Source organism: Podarcis tiliguerta, assembly GCF_965153285.1.
Source record: "Podarcis tiliguerta genome assembly, chromosome: 4".
NCBI classification, from domain to species: Eukaryota; Metazoa; Chordata; class Lepidosauria; order Squamata; family Lacertidae; genus Podarcis; species Podarcis tiliguerta.
The window spans coordinates 22,478,932-22,502,173 of record NC_139537.1 but is presented as its reverse complement, the minus strand read 5'-3'; the positions used below and the strand labels follow the sequence as shown (position 1 = coordinate 22,502,173).

Sequence of the window (23,242 nt, the reverse complement as noted above, 5' to 3'; positions counted from 1 at the left end):
CCGTTCCCCAGTCTTCTTTGGGTTTCCAGATTCGTGACGACTTATTTCTGATTGTTTTACATTTTTGTAAAGAAGGGGAGAGGAAAATTTCAAAGGGTTTTCAAGACACATGTCTGAAGATATCTTTCTGGTTTTGATCTCTAATGGGTAGATTATGCTGTGATGAGCTGTGGGCCTGTAGAAACTGAGCTGAGAGGGGCAGATGCACATTGATCTCAATATGGACCTATGAACTTTGGGTGTTCTATGACTCCTCTCAGGGGATGGTGTGGCTGCTTGAAGAAACATGAATGTTCTTGATGCTGCTATTTGCTCTCCCTTTATGCTTTGGCATTAGTATTAGATTGGCAAACTTCAAGTTTATTACCATGAATTTATCATATGTAAAACAGATCTGCTGTCATGTAATTTGCAGTTCTGGGTTCTATCCAGTGGTTTTGCCTTAGTTAGAACAGAAAGCAATTCTGCTTATGCAAATTGGGGTACCCAGTTTTGTTGTTTTGCCTGTAATTTTCCTTCCCAAAGGCTGATCCATAGCAGAATGGAATAATGGAACACAACCAAAGTTCTATATCTAGACTCTTGTGGTTGCTGCAAAGGAAAAACCACAATTGAAGTCAACCCACTGTTTCTAGGCTCTGTATTTCAATCGGTATGAAGACGTGCTATTGATTTGTGTTTTTCTTGTTTCCTAGTGAATGTACGCAAGGTATATTTTGGGACAGTTATACTATGTGGAGTCGCAGGTAATCATACTGTACCAGAGGTAGTCGGGAATACAAAAGAAGGAATTATCTGAGGAAGGTAAGTAGCTTAAAGCTGCCAGTGATAAAACAAGAATGACATTTAAATTTAGAGTGAGGGTATTCTTTCTGGTGTGCTTGGACAGTCAATGGGTGCTTGTGATATAGAACCTGCCAGTCATCTCTCTTCTTTATAGAATAACAAGTGCTGTGTGGATTCCATGTAACTTATGACTTAATAGTGCAAGCATGAGTGCTATGTGATGAAAAAATTGTAAGACTGTTAACAGATTTAAAATGAAACCAATAAATAATAATGCATTCTGAGCGATTTCCAACATAATAAAAGCACAGAAAATATCAAACATTAAAAACATCCCATTACAGGACTGCTTTCAGAAAGTTTTGTAGATGTTGATCTGTTTGACATCTGATGGGAGGGCGTTCCCTTGGGTGGGCACCACTGCCAAGAAGGTCCTCCGTCTGGTTCTCTGTAGCATCCCTTCTCTCAGTGAGGGAACTGCCAGAAGGCCTCCTGAGCTGGATCTCGGTGTCTGGGCTGGACGATGGAGGTGGAGATGCTCCTTCAGGTATACAGGGCTGTTTAGGTCTTTAAAGGTCAACACCAACACTTTGAATTGTTCTCAGAAATTCTGGGAGCCAATGTAGGTCTTTTAGGACTGGTGTTATGTGGTCCTGGCGGCTGCTCCCAGTCACCAGTCTGGCAGCTGCATTATTGAGTTATGAACAAATACATGGTGTGTAGTGTTTAAAATCTGTTTTGTATTTTAAATCTTGTGTTTTAAAGCAGTGGTTCACAATTAGCTAAGTATTGTAGACTCCCTGTTTTTTAAAGCCATGGACCCCTTACTTTTGAAAATTTTGATACCTTTATGGTAGTTTTTTGTTATGTGAATGGTGCCACAGATCCGGGGGGAGGGGGGCTGCAGACCACCAATTGGGAACCACAGTTTTAAAATTGAGTTGTAATTTTTATCTTGATTTTATTGTTCTATCGTCTTGTGGACTACTTGGGGAGGTTGTGGACTCTCCTTCCTTGGAGGTTTTTAAGCAGAGGTTGGATGGCCATCTGTCATGGATGCTTTAGCTGAGATTCCTGCATTGCAGGAGGTTGGACCAGATGACCCTTGGGAGCCTGGAACTCTTACAATTCTAGAAGATGGAATCTGTTTAACATTTCTGTATTTAAAGACAATAAAGCTAATAAAGCTTTAAACTGTAATTTTTTATTTTTGCTGAATTTATAAACTTTAGATATTTCTGGATATTTAGTTGACTAGTTTCAGCTATTTACACGGGTAACATTGTTGCACTTCTAAATAAATAAGTACTCAACCCCCTTGGAAATGGTTGAAGTTTGTGTGTGTACATTTAAAAAGCAGATACTGGGGGTTGGGGTGGGGGAGAGAATGTGTAAAGTTCAGCAGGGGTATGAAAGAAGGCAGTAATAATAATAATAATAAATTTTATTTATATCCCGCCCTCCCCAGCCAAAGCCGGGCTCAGAGTGGCTAACAACAGTAAAACGATAAAACATTCTAAAATCATTTCATTATAAAATTAATTCCAATCAAATTAATGGCAAACATTGGGCTAAAAGTTCTGTGAGGATTGGCAGAGGAGGGAGTCAGGCTGTGCCCTGGCCAGCTAGAGGTACCACAGAGGTATCAAAATTCATTGCACCCAAAGTTTTGCAAATACCTATCTTGCTAGAGATGATTGTACAAACGTTTGGGGTTGCTGTTTTTGTTCTTAACAGGCTGGATAAAGCTGAAAAATGTTCAACTTTCAGTGTGAGGAATGCTTCATGGAAATTTGAGCGGAAACTATTTGACTCCATGTACCATATTGATCTGCTCATTTACCTAAAACAAAAAAAATCCAGTATCCAGAACATTACGGAATGTTCTCATTAACTGCTTTCAAACAAAACTGGCCTGTTTTACCTCACTGCTGTTTTTCTCTATTCTGGTAAGTTATTTGGGGACAATATATCCTATCAGTCTATATGAATGGAACAAATGAATTTGTTGTTTCAAAAAAAGTACTACTGCTTTGTTTATAGTAATCAACATCCAGCTGGGATGAATATACCTACTGCATATACTTACTTTCCCACCTGTTTCATAAATGCCTCTGGGGCAGTTCAGTAGAGCTTGTTCGAGGGAATCAGAAGCGCTCAAAGTTCAGGTATGGTTGTTCTAGCAGTTTTGATTTGAGGCTGCACTTTCTGCTTTGTGCAGAAAGTTCATCCACAGTGATCTGCATTCGTATCACATGGATTCGTATCACAATGCCAAATGCAACACAGATCATGCCCTGGTGGTAATCAAGATCGTTCTCCAGCCAAAAAGGACCCAAAGTAGAAAGTGCAGCACTTTACAATTATTACATGTAGACAAATCAATCAAGTGGCCCACCAGGAGCTTCAGCAATTTTCAAATCATCGGGGGGAGTTAGTACTTATGTGTGTCTCTCACATTGGTGGTTACCTATCAAAGGTGTTAACAACTGAAATGTCCTTCGGACAAAGTATTTATAGATGGTTATGCTTTGAACAAATATGGGAAAACCCAAGTTTTATGTTCCACAACATATACCAGATTGAAGCTGCCTTTTGGGACTTACATATTTCACAGAAATTAAATTTCTCATTTAAAAGTTGCACTACTTCCTATAATTTTTCTACATTTTCACTGACACATTGCTTGATATACAGTAGAAAGAGTTTCAATATGAAGTTTTATCTTTTAACAATGTTTCATCTTACAAAGAAGTTTTATAATTCATACAGCTTACATTTCATTAGTACAGAAATGCTGCTAGCCAATAAAATTGTGTCCATTTATTAGGACACCAGATGAATCCTTTAGGGAGTGAGGAGATATAAATATGGTCTGCCTTAAAAAAAACAATTTGAAAGTATCCGTTAAAAGTACAATTACAGGGTTTTTTTATTCAGGCTTAACCACAACCACCACCACTGATAAGCCACAATATCTTAGTTACCACCAGTCTTTTATTAAGGCAAAAGCCTATCTATATTCCTGTATTTAAACTGCAATAGCAAATATAGCTCTGCCTGCTTTAAAAAAGCATTAGCTTAAATACAAACACTGAAGTAGGACAAAATTTAGCATCTACAATCAAGAACCAGACTTTTAAAAGAGTCTTCATCATTTTAAGGGTTTTGCACCACTTCACACTGTGCAAATGCTGAAATACGCAGTCTGAACTTTGAAACGTAGAATTACAATCATTGGCACAAATACCTATATACAAACAAAATAAAACCATCCTGTCCACTTTCTTAAGCAGCACATGGCTGCTAACCTGCATAAGAATTCACAAGTAAAATGGAGACCAGGTAAAAAAAAAAACGGATTGAACCAATTATCAGAGTCCTGACTGCACCAGGAGTTCCCAAACTGCTTGATCAGTCAAAAATGAAGAAGTAAACAAATACTTCCAAGAAAATAACTGCATCAACAGCATGAAGTTCATTAGCTTATGGCAGCTGCACTCTGTATGCGCCTATCAGCAGCTTCACCTGTAAGGAAAAAAATGCCATTGACTATCCATCCAATTAAATGCTGAAAAGGCATGAATGACATACTCACAAGTACATGTATGTTCTCAAAGAGCTGCTAGCTTCTCTCTCAACAGTGATTAAAGTATGGGTTTAGATATTTTGCACAATGAACACATTTTACACAGGTATATTAAAACATTCTGATGGATGAAGCAACTCCTAGTCTGACAACCCTATGAAAACAACTTCATCAAGCAGTAGCTCTTGCATTTTGTTACCACAATATATTATGTATTGTTGTTTTATTATGCCTTTTGTATACTTGTTTTTTATTTTTGTGAACCATCCAGTGATCTTTGGATGCAGGGCAGGGTACACAATTAATAAACGTATCTGCATTGTTTCCAACCACTTCACGAACTGTGTAGATTCACTGAACTCATTGGTGATGACTAACTTAAGTTGATTTATTTCCTTATCTCTACTGAATGTGAGTTGGTGTACATGCACCTGGACTTGGATTTCTCACCTTGGCAGTAGGAGCTTCCACCAATCGTATGAAGAGTTTGTTAAGGCCTGGAATAGGACTGAAGGAGTAAATGAAGTGACTGTCCTAAAAATAAAAAAGAAAGAAAAGAGCAAATTATTCTTTGTCCACATGTCACAATATTATGCTCCTGGTAAGCTAGACAAGCTGCAAGAGAACCATCAACTTTTCACCTGCAACCCCTTTTTGAACTACGTGTGTGTGTGTGTGACTAAGCTGAGCAAAGACCCAATGGTAGCCAGAAGTTTAACGGGAAACAAAGAACTCTGCTGCTGCTGCAACATCACATTCTTGGATGTTTCCCTCCCTGCTTGTTCACCTACGCAGCCTCGCACTGAATTGAATAACAAACTCTAATGCCAAGCCTAGGAGCTCTGGCATGATGGAGAGCACACGGACGTTTTCAGAGACAGATGGCAGGGGTGGCAGCATGAGAGACATCTGAAGATGGGTTCGGGTCTCACCATGTTCTTACAGACTTCGGCTTTAACAAGCTACAATGATAGACCCATTGCTAGCTCTTAGTCATAACAGCTATATAAAAAGCTCAGGGATATTATGCTACCCCTTGCGGGTAGCTGGGAAGCAACAGGAAGAGGGCTACTGCCTTCATGCCTTATTTATAAGCTGCTCTCTGAGGCATCTTGCCACGGTGGGAATAGGATGCTAGATGAGGTGAAGCTTTGGTCTGGTTCAACAGAGCTGATGCATTCTTAACTGGTTTTGATCCCTGGTATTCTTAACGTGGGTGGAGATGAGCTTAAAAGCTTCCTTTCGTAAGTCCCTGTGAAGAGAGGTGGAGCTTATCTATAGCCCTGCCAATTTCTGTTGGGCAGACACTGGCAGGGGACTTAGTGAAGGGTTGCCTTTGTAGCTGCTCACATTAAAGGAGCCCAGAACAGGGAGGGCGTGAGGCTGGGCAGAATTGGCACCAATGCCAGAATAATATTAATTAGCCTAGCCACTCACCTGGAACATCCGCGAAGAGAAATGCTCATTCCACGAAGGATGAAAAGCTCTGTTGGGCTGGGAGGGAGGGTGAGAGGATGAGAAGGAGGCAACGGGTAACTTGGCTACTCTAGGTATTGTGCTATAGGGCAGAAGGGAGCAAGACCTCCACATCCTGCTCATTATTATTATTTTACTACTACTACTATTACAGTATTTATAGCCCACCTTTCCTCCAAGGAGCGTAAGATGGTACAAATGGTTCTCCACCTCCATTTTATCCCCACATCAATGCTGTGAGGTAGCTTATGCTGAGATACTGTGCCTGACTCAAGGCAAGCTTCACAGCTGAGTGGGGCTCTGAATCACAGTCTCATTAGTGCAATAGGTAAAGGTAAAGGGACCCTGACCATTAGGTCCAGTCGTGACCGACTCTGGGGTTGCGGCGCTCATCTCGCTTTATTGGCCGAGGGAGCCAACGTTTGTCCGCAGACAGCTTCTGGGTCATGTGGCCAGCATGACTAAGCCGCTTCTGACGAACCAGAGCAACGCACGGAAATGCCGTTTAGCTTCCCGCTGGAGCGGTACCTATTTATCTACTTGCACTTTGACATGCTTTCGAACTGCTAGGTTGGCAGGAGCAGGGACCGAGCAACAGGAGCTCACCCCGCCGCGGGGATTCGAACCGCCGACCTTCTGATTGGCAAGTCCTAGGCTCTGTGGTTTAACCCATAGCGCCACCCGCGTCCCATTAGTGCAATACTAACCACTAAACCACACTGGCACGCAACAGGGTCCTAGGAAGAGAGCTGATTTTTATCTTCCTGCAACATGTCACTTGCAAAGCAGTTGCAGATGTCTGCTGCCCACCTCACCATCTGATATTCAAAGTAAATACAGCTTTAAAAACCCCCACTGTGGAATCTGCTTAGCTCCGCAGATTTCCCCCTCCTTCAAAAGACACTTATTGGAGTAAGCCACAGGGTCAACTAAGAGCTGCCCAAAGTGCCTAGGAGGAAGTAGAAAGAAAATCTGAACCCCATTTAATTTGCTTGTGCCTTCAAAACCAGAAAAAAACAACTAAATAGGGAACTCTGTTGTTAACAAAACTCTTAAGAAGTACAGAAATATTCCAGAGCTTGCTATTTCCCTCCCATTTGATAAGCTAGCATTAGGGAAACGTTTCCTTGATGATATATACAAATCTTAAGCTCCCTTTTTACATAAAATCATAGGTAATCCTACTGGTCACTTAGGGGAAAAATCCAAAGTGTATAGTAAGCCAACTTTTATTAGCGCCAACTAATATGTTACAAAGTAGAAGAGTTTGGATTTGATATCCCACTTTATCACTACCCTAAGGAGTCTCAAAGAGGCTCACAATCTCCTTTCCCTTCCTCCCCCACAACAAACACTCTGTGAGGTGACTGGGGCTGAGAGACTTCAGAGAAGTGTGACTAGCCCAAGGTCACCCAGCAGCTGCATGTGGAGGAGCGGGTAAGCGAACCCGGTTCACCAGATTACAAGTCCCGCTCTTAACCACACCACACTGGTCGTAAGCAAGCTTTAAAGTTCTCCAGAACAATTTGTCTATATGTAAGTCAAAATTTTGGGGAGGTGGACAAAAAGCTGGGAATTATGTTGAAACACAAAAATCTTACTATTTGAAGTTGTCTTAATACAGGAAATGTTAGGCAACTTCTATTAATAGCTGCTAGGTGCAAAAAGATTTCAGGATTTTCCTCAGGAGTTCTGCAGGGTTTGCGTGGGGGTGGGAGGCTATACTGCCCAGCAAGGCCAGCCAAAAACCACAGGCAACATTGGTAGGAATCCAGAACCAAGACGTTACAAGTAAGAGGGTCAACATTATCTATACCCTCAACTGATAACCTTTCAGGTTTGAAAATTTTCCAAGACATTTTGCTGAGCTAAAAGTGGTTATTAAAACAGTAAGCAATACTAAAACAGCATTTAAAGTGCGCTGACACATTATGTTTGACATCACAAAGTACAAAACTCTGGAGAACAGGCTTATATCAAAGGTCTAAAGATGTCTAAAGATTTACCTGAACAATAACATTGATAAGGAATGATGGGGCTTTCAGAATTTTCTGATACCCTCAAAAGCTATCATGCCAGCCATCAGGCTTTAGTTTAAAACTCTAATTAATTTAATGGATTTAATTCATTTTACTCTTACTGCATTGAGTCACCTGTACACTTGTTAGAAACAACTCTGATTAAGCAGTATACAAATGGTTGATATATATAGATATAGATATATTTTTATAAGCAAATATGTCTGGTATAAATAATAGAATCACAGAGCTGGACATGAGCCCAAGGGTTACCTAGTCCAACCTTCTGCAATGCAGGAATCTCAACTAAAGCATCCATGACACATGGCTACCCAACTTTATATTTCTGAATAATTGTTATATGGTCAGTGAAGAACATTTACCAAAAAGACAGGGAACTGGAATTTATCATTCAGAACCACAGCTTGTACACCGCATGGTCCACAGAGCCGAGCAGCAACAACTTTACCGCAGAAGTTTGCATGGAAAATAAATAAAAGAATGCCAGAACCTGTGGAAAAGAAACAATCATGCATTAAAAGAGTACAATCCAAATGATGAATTGCCACTTACATGAGCAAATGCTTAAAATCTGTCTCGACAAGCAAAATGTTTGAATAGCCTGAGATTTTAACTGTGGGTAACATACTTAAATACCAACAGTCTGATCAAAACTGATCAGATGACTCAAAGAATCTGTAATACCTAATAAAAGTTTGGAGAAAGACAGACTCAAAAAATCCACATGGAAGAGGATAAACTGGCAACACAGCCTGGATTACATTGTTCTTATACTAAGCCCTCAATTTACGCAGAGGTTATGTTCTGTGGATCGCACCTAAAGCCAAAATCACCTAGTCAAAACATATAGTGCAACGGTGGGTGGGAATGCCAAAGTCTTTTTTCCTGGACACCTACCCCCTTTTAAGTCCCCTCCCAAATGTGTAAATCTTAATGTGCACATATTTAATGTGCATAAATTGTGGGCTTAATCTATTGACTAGCTGGGCAAATTCCCTCCATCCGCCCTTGTAAAACAACTATCCCGGTTACAAATGAGAAAGAGGCACTCTGGACAGCAAATCCCGAACTGTTTCAAATTACCGTATTTTTCGCTCTATAACACGCACCCGACCATAACACGCACGTAGTTTTTAGAGGAGGAAAATCTGTAGGCATTCTACCCATAGGCATAACACGCACAGATATTTCCCCTTACTTTTTAGGAGGAAAAAAGTGAGTGTATTGGTGCAAAAAATACGGTAATTTTGAGATGCTAAGTATCTGTTTCCACTGCCAATCCTGAAAAGCACATGACTGCCAGACAAGGAACAAACAAAATAAAACAGCCGCATTCCATTTTGGTGACTCTAGTTCTTATTCCCTACCATTTGGTTTCAATAATTTTACCATAATATTTGGATATGCTTTTTTCTCTCTCTGACCATAATCTCTCTACTGCCAGAAGAATCAGGTAAGCTCAGTGTTTCAGCTACCCAGAGATTAAAGCATAAATGTTGCTATTAAGCACAACTTAGTCGGTTTCTGATCTGCCCAGAGGGTGGGTGGACTCTCACTCACTCACACACAGTTCAATGTTCGAAGAAAGAATCCCTTCTCATACAACCTTCAGGCACAGTCTGCGGGGGTTTATAGGTGAACTCTGAAGAATAATCTGGTCCCTCACAAAGCCGATGACACGCAATATCAAGCACAGGTTCCATCAAAATAAGACGGGCTTCAAAGTATTCCTTGATTGTGTCTTCTGCCACTCGCGAGAGTCTAAACAAGGAAAGACAAAGTCAAGCTGTCGACATTATAATGTATGTAAATAAATTATAGTTACCCTTTTTTCAGTATCATATCTATTATAAACACAAAACCTTGACTACTACTTCAAACTAGCAGTTGACACAATTTTGTTCTCAACCATTTCTAGTTGAGTAGCGTAAATCCAACGCCTTACAGAAGCTCTGGACAGATTTTTATTACCAAGTGTTTTGATTTTAAAATATTATGGCATTATGTGTATGCACTTCCATTGTGTTTTTAAAACTTCATACAGGAAGAGCAAAGCCCAAATAATCCATCAACAAAGGAAAATATAGTTAGTCAGGGCAGCATCTTCCAAACTACTAACCAACAGTGAAAGAGAGAAAAAATCTCACTTTATAGCCAGTGTGCGGAGCCCTTTATTCCACCAGCTGTTGAGGACTACAACTCCTATCATCCACAGCTATTGTCCATGCTTGCTGAGCTGATGGGAGATGCAGTTGAGCAACATCTGGAGGGACAAAGCTCCCCCACACCTGACTTATACTGATGATGTTCAGTACACCAGCCGTAGCCTAGATACTTTGCACCCTTACGTTAGCTAATGAATAAGGCAACTTGGCTTGCAAATGTACAACGCTGCCTTATTTGGAGTCCACTTAGCTGAATAATGTCTAGGCTGGCAATTGATGCCTATGGTTTTAAGCAGGAGTCTTCCCCAGCCTGACTTGGAGGAGCCTATGCATTAAAATGTAAGGCCCTTTGTAGAACTGTGCTATAGCACCTCCTCAAACTGAAGTGTAAATTTTATTCTTCAGCAAATTCCATTAGCTGTATCTGCTGGGTTTATCCAGAACCTTTGGCAAGGCCCTCAAACCTGTTGCAAATTTTCTAGGCAAAACTCCTATTCCCTTGGGTCTAGTACACTTCCAAGTACCAGACTCCTTTGTAGCAGAGTATCATGCAGCTTCCAAGTTTGTAGTAGTTCAAAGTCTAAGATGGAATGTAGAAATAAATCACAGGAAACAATTCAGAACAGAGAGAAGGTGGTTGTTTTTTTTTACTGTCATTCTCAAGTTGCAAACTATACAATCATCTATCAGATTCCTGGTGGAGGTTCAGCTTAAATGCTCAAGGCCTAGCCCTAAAAGCTGCCAGACCTTCTCTCACGTCTTCACACTGAGAACACAGATCAGACTAAACACCTCTCTGTCCAGCCCAGAAGCCAGGCATGCGTAGAACATTCTTGGAGTGACCTTGCACCTGTTGTAAACAAACTTCGCTTTGCACAGTTTCTGGAACTTCACACAGTGTTGTTTCTTGGAATGAATGACTCCCATCCCATCCGTACCTCTATACAGCTGTTGTCTTTCTGAATTTTAATCTGTCCTGAGAGAATTCTGTCCAGAAAGCAAGCCTGTAAATACTTTAAACAAACTAAAGGACTTGCCAGTTTCCCATCTTTAAAAACCAAGACATCAGCTTAAATATAGTCCTTGATTCACTGGGTAAATTGAATCAACTCTCAAGCAAGTACTTACGTAGCCAGGTGACTTGTGAGGAGTTCTTGTACTTGTAAGTTGTTATACTGTTTGGCAAAATGAAGGGCACTGGTCTGATGCTTTGATGAAATGTTGCAGTCTGCTCCACTTTCAATCATGAGACGCACAAGATCGTAGTTCCCTCTCCTGCAAGCCTGCAAGTGGAAGTTGAGAAAGCAACAGCAAAGGCACCATTATTTACCAAGTATTCTGGAGTAGGACTTCTCATGCAAAGAAATTATGAGGTTTTAAACACCTTTCAGATAGAGACCACACAGTCCAAATAACAGCACCAGTCCTATGTCAACCTTCACTCAATCTTAGGGGAAGAGAGAATGTGACTGAGAAGCAACTTCACACTAGATGGTTGGGGTGGAGTGAGAACAGCTGGTAGTCTTGCCCTCCATGAATTTGTGTAATCCTCTTCTGAAGCCATCAAAGTTGGTGGCCACCACTACCTCCTGTGGGAGCAAGTTCCCAGTTTAACTATGTATTGTGCGCATTCTTTTATCTTAATTCAGTTTCAGGGGACGTCCACAAGTCCTAGTGTTACAAGAGAGCGAGAAAAACTTTTCTTTATCTCAGGGTTTCCCAAACTTGGGTCTCCAGCTGTTTTTGGACTACAATTCCCATCATCCCTTACCATTGATTCTGCTAGCTAGAGATGATGGGAGTTGTAGTCCAAAAACAGCTAAGACACAAGTTTGGGAAACCCTGCTTTATCCACTTTCGCCCCTGTCATGCACAGTTTTACAAATTTCTAACTTATAGTCTCTTACTTGCCTTTTCTCTAAACTAAAGTCCCAAATGCTGCAATCTTTCCTCAAAGGATAATTGTTCCATTCCCTTGATCAATTTGGTTACCTTTTTCTGGACCCTTTCCAGTTCTACAGTATTCTTTTTGAGGCCAGGCAACCAAAACTGAACATGAACAAGTTAAAAAGAACAAGTCCCAATACTGATGAAGTTGGTCCCATCAATGTCAATAGGTCAACCCTGAGTAAAACTTAGTTGAGTATATCCAGTTTTTCCAAAATTCTTCAAATTTACTCCTCATAAGTCAGGTAAGTAGCACATACCTTCATTAAAGCTGTTTCACCATTATTTTGCTGCACATTTACATATGCTCCAGCTTCCAGAAGGATGGCTGCAGTAGTTAGGTTGTTCTGTAAAAAACAAAATAATGGTTAAAGTATGAATAGTCCGAACCCAGATAGAATGTTGAAAGCAGAGAATTTTAGTACAGCGAAGAGCCATAAAAACTAACTTAAGGCAGTTCTGTAATAGGCTATTATTGCTCCTTAGATATATTTAAATAAAAGTTTTCAGAAACCAATTCTATTCTGCAGGACTGTCTATAGCAAATTCTAGTGCCAATGATAGCCATCCAGTGATACCTATGCCTCCAGATAAAAATGTGATAATTTTAGCTTTTAAAATCTCTAAAAACCTCCTTCAGATGTTTTGGAATATAATTCCCAGCAGTCCAAACCAGCAAGAAGCCTGATCAACAGACCTGTAACATAATCTCATAACTTTAGGGTGCGTGTCCCCTGAAAATTCAAACAAGACACTGGAAATTCAGTTTCTTTAAAAACAGTAACCAGATACAGGAACTAACAAGTAGATCCTGGAGTCTGGAAGCCTCAGCAGTCCAATCATCCTGCTACAGACCAACTTTTAATTTCTTATTCCAAACAAGCAACATTAAACAAATGAGAAGAGCTTTTAAAGAAATGTCCTCAATTTAAAGGGAAGAGGCAGACAGAAAAGAAGCTCACCTTTTCAGCTGCTAGAATCAATGCAGTTGTTCCATTTTTTTGTTTACAATTAACTTTTGCTCCTTTCCTGATGAGAAGACGGATGATGTCATCATGACCTCCTGCAGCAGCTAGCATCACAAGAGTCATTCCACTAGCATCCTGAAACAGTGGTATATTATTGTTTGGGTTTTGGTGACATTTTTCTAAGATACAACAGGACCAAATGATCTATTAGCAAAAGGTAATTCACAAAGCTGCTTGATGTTCCCTCTTTAATGCTTAAGCTTTTTCTTCAAGCAGCCACAGATGGGCAGGGTATAGTAAAATTATTATCATTACAGCAAAGAAAACAGGGACAATTTTTTTCATACTTCATTAGTATACTGAATCAATGGAATTCACACCCCAGGTTATTATTTTTAATGTTTATACTTTATTTTAGAATTTTATTCTGTAGATTTATAATCTTCTTTTTTATTGGTATCTTTAGTGTGGCTCACAACATTTATCAAAAACCATACACTTGGACTCTGGTTTCATTTTTACATTAGTTACCGAAAGACTGCAGAAGGCAACGTAGTTTAATCTACATTAAATACAACACTACTGTGTCACCTGCATGTACAAGAAATTTGTTGAGTTAAATGAACTACTGAAATGAACACTCAAATAATTAAATTCCTGTTGTATTTTATACAGAGATCATTAAACTATTTAACAAAAGCTTACCTCCTGATCAAGATTATATTCTTCCTTTGAATTAAGTGCCATTTTCACCACAGCATACTGTCCATTTTTAACAGCATCACGCAGCTGAGCTAAAAGTAAATAGGTTCAACAGTTCAATTTCAAAACTAGAGGTATTAAGATTATCCCTGTCTCCCCACAAACATATCCCTCTACTAGCCTATCTAACCATCTATCCATTTACATTCCACCAACCACAAATAAAATGTTGAGGAACGTAAGACACATAAGATTTTTAACACAGAAAAAATTTCAGCAATATATATAAAAAAAATCTAAGGGTAAGTTCAATTTTCTAAAATCTAGCAACTTATTATCAAAAAATTAGAACCTTCCAATAAAAGAACCAACAGAGACTCTGGAGGTTGTCTCAAAAGGGATTATGAAATGGGATATACCATTGCTTCTTTAGCCTCCTGATAATAATTGCATTTAAAGAGAACATGAAACACTGACTCCACCTCTCTGTTATTTACAAGGGTTTTGTTATATCAGCCATCTAAAAGTTTGGCGGGCAAGGCATTTGTTACTGACCAGATGATATTGCCTCAGCTGCCGTGTCATTCTCATCTTCTCCATCAAGATGCTTTTGAAAGTCCTCCAGCGTCAGCCGCTCTAACTGCATGTCCATGCCCAAATTCACAGTTTGCTGCTTTGCATCTACGAAGTTTGAATTTTTAGGGGGGAGAAGAGAGACAACTTTGTCATCACCAACTAATTCACAGCCTCTGCAGACATTTTATACCCTTTATCACCTATCCTTCTCCAAGTCAAACAGAACCATAAATCACAGTGCACAGTAGGCTGGAGGCCCAATAAAGTGAAGCTTCATCCAAGACTAACCCAACCTGATGGGTGGCTCATCTGCCTGGGTTCACCCAGATGGTGCTTACCCTCTGCTGGATGGATCTGCACTCCTGAAGATAAACGTTTGCAATCTGGGGCATTGATCCATCTTAGTCAGTGGATCATTTATTATCCAAGCAGAAATGGGATCACAATTGCATTCCAAGTTCACGTTCCTTGGCAGATGATCCCATAATCAGACCCAAAGCATCAACTCATAATTGCAGTTTTGCCCTTAGCAACTTTTGAGTTATGAGAGAACATCGGAGAAACCGCTGGATTCCCTGGAATACTGAACTGCTCAAGTTGTAGATTTTGAGATTCAAAGGGGCTTCAGACTAAGAAGTCTCGGCAGCAGGAAATAGAAAGACCAACATACACCTGCTTTTGGAGAATGGGCTCTGTCAAGAGTGTAAAATGGGGCATGACAGGGAAGTAAAGCAGAGTATGTAATTCTGAGCCATCTGAGGCCCAAGTGTGTGGGGATTTTTCAAGTGTTCAAAACAAGTTCTTTAAGCCAGAGGACATAACTAGAACCTGTACTTAGCAAAGAACTCAAACTCAAGAAATCTATGTTGTTGTTGTTTTTATCTTTTATCCTCTACTTCACACTTCCTACATACCAGAATTGTCCTCAATGACATCATGGTCCCCCTCTGCTGCAATATAAGCCCAGGTATCTGTCTCATCCCTTGTGCTTCTGCTGTGTGGTTGTTTGTCTTTTGATCTGAATGCCTCTGAAGATCTGTAGTCCTGCCCCGATTCTTCTCTTTTCCGGTTCTCCAAGTATTCATTTTTTTCTTCTGAAGAAATGCTAAACCCACCAAGTGCACTCTTGACCTCTTTCAAACCTAGAACACAGTTAGCAAGATCACTGCCAATGGCACAGTTTCACTGGGTATAAAGCCTACCATAAACAAAATCTTTTTATATATCACAGCACAACAAAAAGTGAAAGTCACTTTCTAATTACATTCCAGGGATATTAGATAGATTTTCAAGCTGTTCAAAGTCAAGACATTTTGAAACTCCTTAATTTATAGTTCATGTGAAAAGGATTTAGGGGTCTTAGAAGACCACAATCTTAACATGTGTAAACAGCAGCAAAAAAGGCTAATGTTATTCCAGGCTGCATCAACAGAAGTATAGTGTCCAGATGAAGGGAAGTAATAATACCGCTCTATTCTGCCTTAGTCAGACCTCACCTAGAGTACTGTGTCCAGTTCTGGGCACCACAATTTAAGAAGGATATTGACAAGCTGGAATGTATGCAGAGGAGGGCGACCAAGATGATCAAGGGTCTGGAAACCAAGCTTTATGAGGAACAGTTGATGAAGTTGGGTATGTTTAGCCTGCAAAAGTGGAGACTGAAAGGAGATATGACAGCCATATTTCAAGACCATATTTCAAGGGATGTCACATGGAATATGGAGCAAGCTTGTTTTCTCCTCCTCTGTAGGATTTGAAACAACTGATTCAAATTAAAAGAAAGGAGATTCCAACTAAACACCAGGCAGAATTTTCTGACAGTAAGAGCTGTTCAACAGTGGAACAGATGCCCTCAGAAGGTGGTTGATTGTGCTTCATTGGAGTTTGGCCATCTGTCATGGATGCTTTAGTTAAGATTCCTGCATTGCAGGGGCTTAGATTAGATGACCCTTGAGGACCGTTCCAATTCTACAATTATCTGATTCTATGGAAAAAAGATTGGGTGGCATTCAATTAAGATGTACTCAGAGTAGACCCATTGAAATCAATGGCCCTAACTTGGTCATGCTCATTAATTTTGATGAGACTGCTCCAAGTAAAACAACCATTACTTTTTTAGCTTTTGAAAGGCCTTCAAAATTTATTATGAGCAACTTGATGAAGCTTAAAAATATCACCCAAGTACAGATGCTTATTTATAATGATACATTACTTTAGTACACACCTACAAGTTTCAAAAATATATTCTGCATTGTTTTACTAAACTGACTAGAACATAATAGCACCAATGTGCTAGAGTCTTCAGATTAGATCTCCCGGCCTGCATACATTATTTGGAAATTTAAGGTTGGGAACAATCAATTTCCCCTGACTATTATCAAGGCATTTGTACAATATTACCTGGGCAAGACAGTAAGAAAATATTGCATAACAAAAATAATTAATTCACTAGTTTCGCATATGGAATGTTATCAAAATGAAACTTAATTTTACACACTGGAAAGATATCAGCATGAAATAATTCAGGACCAAATATAACTAAACTGAACATGGTTGCAATATAAACCATAACTTTAACAGCGGCAAACTGCATACTGTACTGCATATAATTCTGGGTAGAGTACACTGATGTTCTAGAATGACTTTAGAGATTACACACTTACTTTTCACTCCCTTCACATCTTTTTTGCCTTTTTCCTCCTTTTCAGAGACAAGCCTTTTCAGAAGCTTCTCTTTTGATTCACTTTTTTTGGCTTCTTTTTCCTGGAAAAGAACACTAAATATAGAAAGCAGGTTCTTAAATGCTTAATGGCAACAGAAGCTAAGAAACCTTGAAACTTTTGTACTTAATCTTCTGCTTTGTTAGTAACAAAAACAGCAAGGCTTGGAGATTAACTCAGATTAACAGCAAGGCTTGGAGATAGTCTAAGAAGCAGTAAACATGTTCTCAATGGCCAGTCTGTTCCACCTAAAGTTGGCAGTCATTGAAAATAAAATTGAGATGTATTTTAAGATGCTTAAGGATTCATGCAACGACCACAATCCCAAAAGCTGCTCTTAGGTGCACTTGAGGGTTTAGACCTGTTTAGCGGGAATCTTTGATCTTTTTTGAACAGATTCATTAGCTTTAAAAATGGTTTGCCATATTGAAGAAGATAAAAAACAATAAAAACAGCACAGCACTATTAATGCCCTTTCCTTAAAAACCACTCCGTTCCCAAAGACCTGCATGTTAATTGCATTTAAGCCATTAGTTTGGCTCTAAAACCACTAAAGAGAATTGAACAGGAATTGAAGTGCCTAGAAAAGTTAATTAAGAAAAGCAGAAAGGAGCAAAAAGATGTCCAAAAAAGGGCACAAAGTAAACTATAAAACCTTTGATTATGCATTATCCACTTTAGATTACCTTAGATAAAGTGCTTCTTTCCTTTGGGATGTCATCAGTATTCGGCTCACTTTTAAAGATATTCTTCTTGCTGTCTGTATTCCCTCCTTTACTGTATTCAGAATCCAGGATGAATTTTTCAAACACATTCTCACCTATGGAATGCTGAAAAGACCTCTCTTTCACCTTCTCCTCATCTGCTCTCGTATTTACATTCTTCTCTTTGCTTTCAACAGCAGTTGACTTTAGAGAAACATCCTTGGCATAGGAAGGGCTTGACTTAGTCTCTTTGATTTTCAATTTTGAATTATTGCTTACTTCCCCTGCTGAATCAGTGGACTTGCGTCCTCGTTCATCAGCAGACAGTTTCACACCTTTCTGCAAGGGAGAAGGGGTAGCTGGCCTCTTATTGTCAGCCTCAGCTTTTACTTTATCTGCCATCTTCTGCTTTTTGTGTGCATTTTTTCTCTCCAAATTCTTGTCCACTTTTCTACTGTCCTCAGGTTCTTCAGACTTTATGTGTTTCTTCTTTTTCCTCCTAACCCTTACTTCAGAACTATCATCTGAGCTTGCTGAACTGTCTAGCTGCCAAGCTGAAACCCTGGGCACATTTTCTTCTTCCAAGGGGTCTTTCCCAGCAGATGTCTTCTGTTTCTCCCCACTGCTGTCTGAATCGAAATCTGGAGTTTTGAAATCTGCAACATCAGAAAATAAATCATCCAGCATGCTAGATTCAGCATCCAACTGTTGCGTACTGAATTTTCCCTTTTGCAAAGATTTATTCTCTTTAGGCTCCTCTTTCATTTTTTTCTTTCCATCTTTGATTTCTCCCTTTTTTTTACTGGTGTCTTTTAGATCTTCTCTCCTCTGCTTTTTGGAATCTTTTGTATCTTCCTTTGAATCTGAAGTCCTTTTCTTTGGTTTTGAATCTGAAGCCAAACTATCAGAGGAATTCTCACATTCTAGTGCAGGTTTTTCTTTACCTTTTGCTGATTTAGACTTTTTCTTTTGCATTTCATCTTGGCTTTTGTCCTCCTTCTCTTTGTATTTTTTCTTTTTCTTCTTTGGAGACATGTCTCCTTTTGTATCACTTTGCCAGTCACTGTCTGCTTCAGAATCTGCTTCAAAAAGATCATCATTTAAAGGCAGCTTCTAGAGAAGAGAAGGAAAGTTGATTTAGTGATCTAGTGCCTAATTAAATGGACAAATCTGGATTAATGGCACTCTAAAGTGACTGTTGCTAAAGTGACTCTGACTGTTGCTTCCAAGGATTTTGTTTTGAGTAAAAGAACTGAACTCATGGTCCTTTCATACAAAAGTCCAATCCTGGTTACTCCCCCAAACTTTCTTAATTTCAGCAGTATAGTTTAGGGCGGAGTGGGGAGTCACTCTGTTGTTATTGTTAAACAACTGGAAGTCAGAAATCCTTGCTGATCTACTGCCTGTCACTCAGAGATCCACGAGTAGATCCCAATCTACCTCTTGCTCATCCTTGCCCTAAAAGAGGACAGAATCCAAAGGCCATCGAAGGCACAGCCAAGGGCTCAGGTGTTCCTAGTAGCATTTTTTTACTATTTTCTCTTTGACGAGGCATACTACACATTAACTCTAAAAGTAACCTGTTTCAAGAAACCCCAGGCACCCTGTGCTGTGTAGAACTAAGATGCATGGTTCTTTAGTCTAAAACTGTAACTCCTAAAAAGCATTTAACAAATGTTCAAAAACTGTGTGATTCTCAGCTAACAAAAACGAACATTTTACTAAAAAGAACTACAGTGGTGCCCCGCAAGACGAATGCCTCGCAAGACGGAAAACCCGCAAGACGAAAGGGTTTTCCGTCTGCAGAGGCGCTTCGCAAGACGAATTTCCCTATGGGCTTGCTTCGCAAGACGAAAAATGACGAAAAAATCTGAATTTTTTCCCCGCTCCAAAACCCCTTATTTTGAAGCGCTAAGCTGCTAAAAGCATTTTAGCAGCAAAACCGCTAATCCCCCACCCCTTAAAAAGCCATTTTTAGCCCTTAAAGTGCCAATAGCGCTAATAGCACTAATCAGTCAATGGGCTTGCTTCGCAAGACGAAAAAACCGCAAGACGAAAAGACCCGCGGAACGGATTCTTTTCGTCTTGCGAGGCACTACTGTAAGTCCTATTGACTTCAGTGATTTACTCTCTATTAAATGTGGTTTTATTATTGCAGTCTTAAATAAAAAGGTAATGATGAGCACTACCCTCTTCCTTATTAAAATGAATGATAATTGCTTAGGAACACAGTGAAAATGTGCAGATTTTACAAGGATCAAAATGACCAAACTAATTTCCTTTGTAACAAACAAGCAAAATTTCTGTTTGAAGATTCCTTCCCCCTCACAACAGATGCTGATAGAATTTTCAGTAAGTAGTATCTAACCAAAGGGGTCTGTACAAACATCAAGGGTATCAAATATGCACATAATAAACTAAGGCTATTTTAAAAACCAGTACAGTGGTACCTCAGGTTAAGAACAGGTACCACTGTACAGGAAAAGAACCACCATAGTTCATCGAATAATGAAATGCTTTCTCCCAACTAAAGTAATAGGACCAGATTATATTAACGATAGGTGCATTTTCAATCATAATAAATCATCCTAAGCAGGCAGCTGATTAACCCTGAAGACAGTAATTACAGACAACAGTTATCTCACTACACAATTTGCCAAAACAGAAGGGAGAAAACCACACAGCCCCCCAAAAGACCAATTTCTGTTAAAACGGTAGTGCCCTTTATGGGGGGGGGGGGAGAGGGTATAAAATAAATTCCTTAGTGGTAGATAAAAATTGAAATCAAACATACCTGTATCTCTTTTTTAACAGGTTTAGGCTTAGAATCCACTATTTTCTTTCGGAACTCAAGCAGCACTTCTCTACAGTCTTCTAAATGTTCTTCAGGTTCCCATGTATCATCATCTGGGGAATATCCTTTCCACCGTACTTTGTATAGTATTTTACCCTAAGAAAGGAAAGAGAGTTAGTAAGCATATGACGTAGTAGTAGTAACAACAACAACTTATTATTTATACCCTGTCCATCTGATTGGGTTGTGCCAACTCAATATAAAAATACAACTAAACAACAAGCATGAAAAGCTTCCTGATACAAGGTTGCCTTCAGATGTCTTTGGAAAGTCATGTAATTGGTCATCTCTGGCATCTGACAGGAGGGCATGCCGCAGGATGGGCGCCACTACCGAGAAGGCCCTCTGCCTGGTTCCCTGTAACTTCACTTCTCGCAGTGAGGGAACAGTCAGAAGGCCCTCAGAACTGGACCTCAGTGTCCGGGATGAACGATGGGGGTGGACATGTCCTTTCAGGTATACAGGGCCAAGACCATTTAGGGCTCAGCACCAACACTTATGGTCCCAGCAGCTGCTCCCAGTCACCCGTCTGGCAGCCACATTCTGGATTATTTGTCATTTCTGAGTCACCCTTAAAGGTAGCCCCATGTAAAGTGTATTGCAGCACTCCAAGTGGGAGATAATCAAAGTGTGTACCACTCTGGTGAGCCAGTGTGCAAGCAGGTAGGGTCTCAGCCGAGTGGGAGATAATTAGAGCGTGTACCACTCTGATGAGACAGTGTGCAAGCAAGTAGGGTTTCAGTGTTACCACTGTGCTCTTGGAGTCACAAGACTCTGTTTTGCATTCCAGAGATTCCAGGCTGTTGGAAGTCTCACGGAAGACAGGAGACGGATGTGGTGTTACTGGTTTCCTGTTCCTTTGTTTCAGTTGCTCTCTGATTTCAGATAAAGCATGTATATTACTTTTCTGTCTGCGTAGTTCGGAATAAAAATCTTTGCAATGCAGCTCAAACTTCTCGTCCTTCCCTGTTGCTGGATACTATGTGTAATGAGGGAACATGCCTGGAGTCTTATCAGAGGCTCAGGTCTTGTCGGAGGCGATTCCGAAGGACTCAGACCGGAGGTTGAGCTTTTCCAGCTCGGTTGAACACAAGTCCGACACTCAACAGATATTAATAATATAATGGGGCATAGCCAGGATTTATTTTAGGGGGGCAGGCTTCATGCTGGGGGGGCCAAACAGAGTTATCTGTGATGCAATTGATCAGTTAAGTATTTTTTATTTACTTGATGGGGGGAGCTGCCTCCCACCCCTGGCTGCACCCATGAACGCACTGGTTCACTGACTGGATCTCCTCTGGTTCATATATGGCTAAAGTTCTCTGTCTCTCATGTGTTTTGTGGGGGGTGGGGACAATGAATGTATCCATTCATTGATGAAATGTTGGGCGCTGAGTGTGTGCACACACCATGGATTTGAGGGGCAATATACAATTCTTCACAGGGTCTCAAACTGCAAGTAAAATTGCCACAATCCTCACCCACATACTTGCTGCCAAATCCTGCAGTGCCAATGTGGATAGAAACTCAAAAGTGTAAGCACCGTGTTCAAAAGTGGGTTGTTTTTTTAAAGCACGGCCTGACTACCTCTGGAAAAACAAGACAATATTTGCATCAAACATAACATACTGCCACTAACGGGGGGGGGGGCTCTCAGACCAGCTGTTTTGCATTGGCTGCAGAAAGAGGAAAATAGGTACGAGGTATTTAACAAGGATGCGATGAAGAAGTGTTGGTCTCTTGAAAGGGGAAGATAAAGAGGTCCGCGCCGAAAAGAAGGAGGCGTTTTAATACGGATTGGGCAGTTTTAAGGGCGGAAACTGAGCGCATCCTAACCCTCACAAAGTTGGTGCGCCTACTTCTCCCTGACGCTGTTTATGCTTTAAATGATTAAAAAAAACCCCACATATATCAAATGCCCGCCCTTTCCGTGCCAGCTACACATCCCGGGACAGTTTGTGTCCCAACTGTGCGCTAAAAATCAACAGGAACAGCCCGGCAGCTGCAAGGCAGAGCATCCTGCTGCAAGGCAAAGGGAAAGCGCCCTGCCAAGACCTTCGCTGCCTTCTCAAGGCCCGACCCCCCTCCGGACTCACGTCTTCGGTTTTCACGTCGAGGATCTTCTCCACCTCATAGACGTCCTCATCGTCTTCGTCGCTGTCGCCGCCTCCCCCCGCTGTAGTCCCCGCTCCTTCTCCTCCTGCAGCCGCCTTCTCCTTCCTCGCCGCCGCCTCCTCCTCCTCCTCAGCCCCACTCACGACGGCCGCCGCCATGTTGGAGACGAACGTTCCAGCGGCGTCTGTGAGGAGAAGCTGCTGCGTTCGCCTCTACCCCCTCCTCACCGCTAAAGGCAACAAAGCCGCCTAGCGGGCGGTGAGGGCAGCCCGCCAATCCGCAGTCGGCGCCATCCGCTGCAGCCAATCAGGACAGCTTTCGGGAGAAGCGGCCAATGCGAGGCAGGTTCCGGGAAGCAGCCAGTCAGAGAAGGGGGCGGGAACTCTTCATTCGGTGTTCCGTTTCCATCCCGTGAGGCGGGTGTGAGGGGGTTTCCATGGAAACCGATAGCTCTATGAGGTGTCGGCGTGCCCGTTTGTCAGACTGGGACAATTTTTGAACTTTTTTATTTTTTAAAAAAGGAACCCTTCTGCACAGGAGTGCTAACCTGAATAAAATATTGTGTGTGTTATCACTGTGGAAAATCTAATAATTTTTTTTT

The 23,242-nt window shown here is 40.7% G+C and overlaps 2 protein-coding genes across 10 annotated transcripts in view; one reads left to right on the top strand and one right to left on the bottom strand.

Moving 5' to 3' along the window:
- Positions 1 to 4,712, top strand: part of PSPC1 (paraspeckle component 1) — a 58,653-nt gene extending 53,941 nt beyond the window's left edge. For 2 of the 3 annotated variants that reach the window (XM_083436571.1, XM_083436572.1), the window contains 2 exons: positions 696 to 804; positions 2,524 to 4,712. The gene's annotated coding sequence lies outside the window, so the exon portion shown is untranslated. Of the gene's footprint in view, positions 1 to 695 lie in introns of all 3 variants that reach the window. The other variant, XM_083436570.1, reaches the window with a different exon arrangement.
- Positions 16 to 22,915, bottom strand: MPHOSPH8 (M-phase phosphoprotein 8). 7 transcript variants are annotated; one of them, XR_014510176.1, is made up of 16 exons: positions 22,623 to 22,915; positions 20,467 to 20,622; positions 17,655 to 18,785; positions 16,912 to 17,011; positions 15,163 to 15,390; positions 14,228 to 14,353; positions 13,676 to 13,764; positions 12,965 to 13,105; positions 12,263 to 12,349; positions 11,184 to 11,338; positions 9,497 to 9,651; positions 8,253 to 8,380; positions 5,813 to 5,869; positions 4,826 to 4,909; positions 354 to 591; positions 16 to 318 (listed from the first exon to the last, which is right to left on the bottom strand). XR_014510176.1 is itself a non-coding variant. In XM_083436245.1 (15 exons), exons 1-15 carry the CDS (start codon positions 22,797 to 22,799, stop codon positions 469 to 471), a joined length of 2,937 nt encoding a protein of 978 aa, XP_083292371.1. In that variant the 5' UTR covers positions 22,800 to 22,915; the 3' UTR covers positions 345 to 468. The 7 variants fall into 7 exon arrangements, 4 of the variants coding, with proteins under 4 accessions (XP_083292371.1, XP_083292372.1, XP_083292374.1 ...); XR_014510177.1 differs by lacking the exon at positions 5,813 to 5,869 and having other exon boundaries at positions 17 to 318; XM_083436245.1 differs by lacking the exon at positions 16 to 318 and having other exon boundaries at positions 345 to 591.
- Positions 22,916 to 23,242: the final 327 nt, after the last annotated feature.

Coding starts and splice junctions, on each gene's coding strand:
- MPHOSPH8 (XM_083436245.1), bottom strand. CDS start 22,799: ATGGCGGCGGCCGTCGTGAGTGGGGCTGAGGAGGAGGAGGAGGCGGCG. Junction 18,786..20,466: donor CTGTTAAAAAAGAGATACAG/GTATGTTTGATT, acceptor TCTCTTCTCTAG/AAGCTGCCTTTAAATGATGA. Junction 5,870..8,252: donor TCCAGTTCCCTGTCTTTTTG/GTAAATGTTCTT, acceptor CCTCCCTCCCAG/CCCAACAGAGCTTTTCATCC.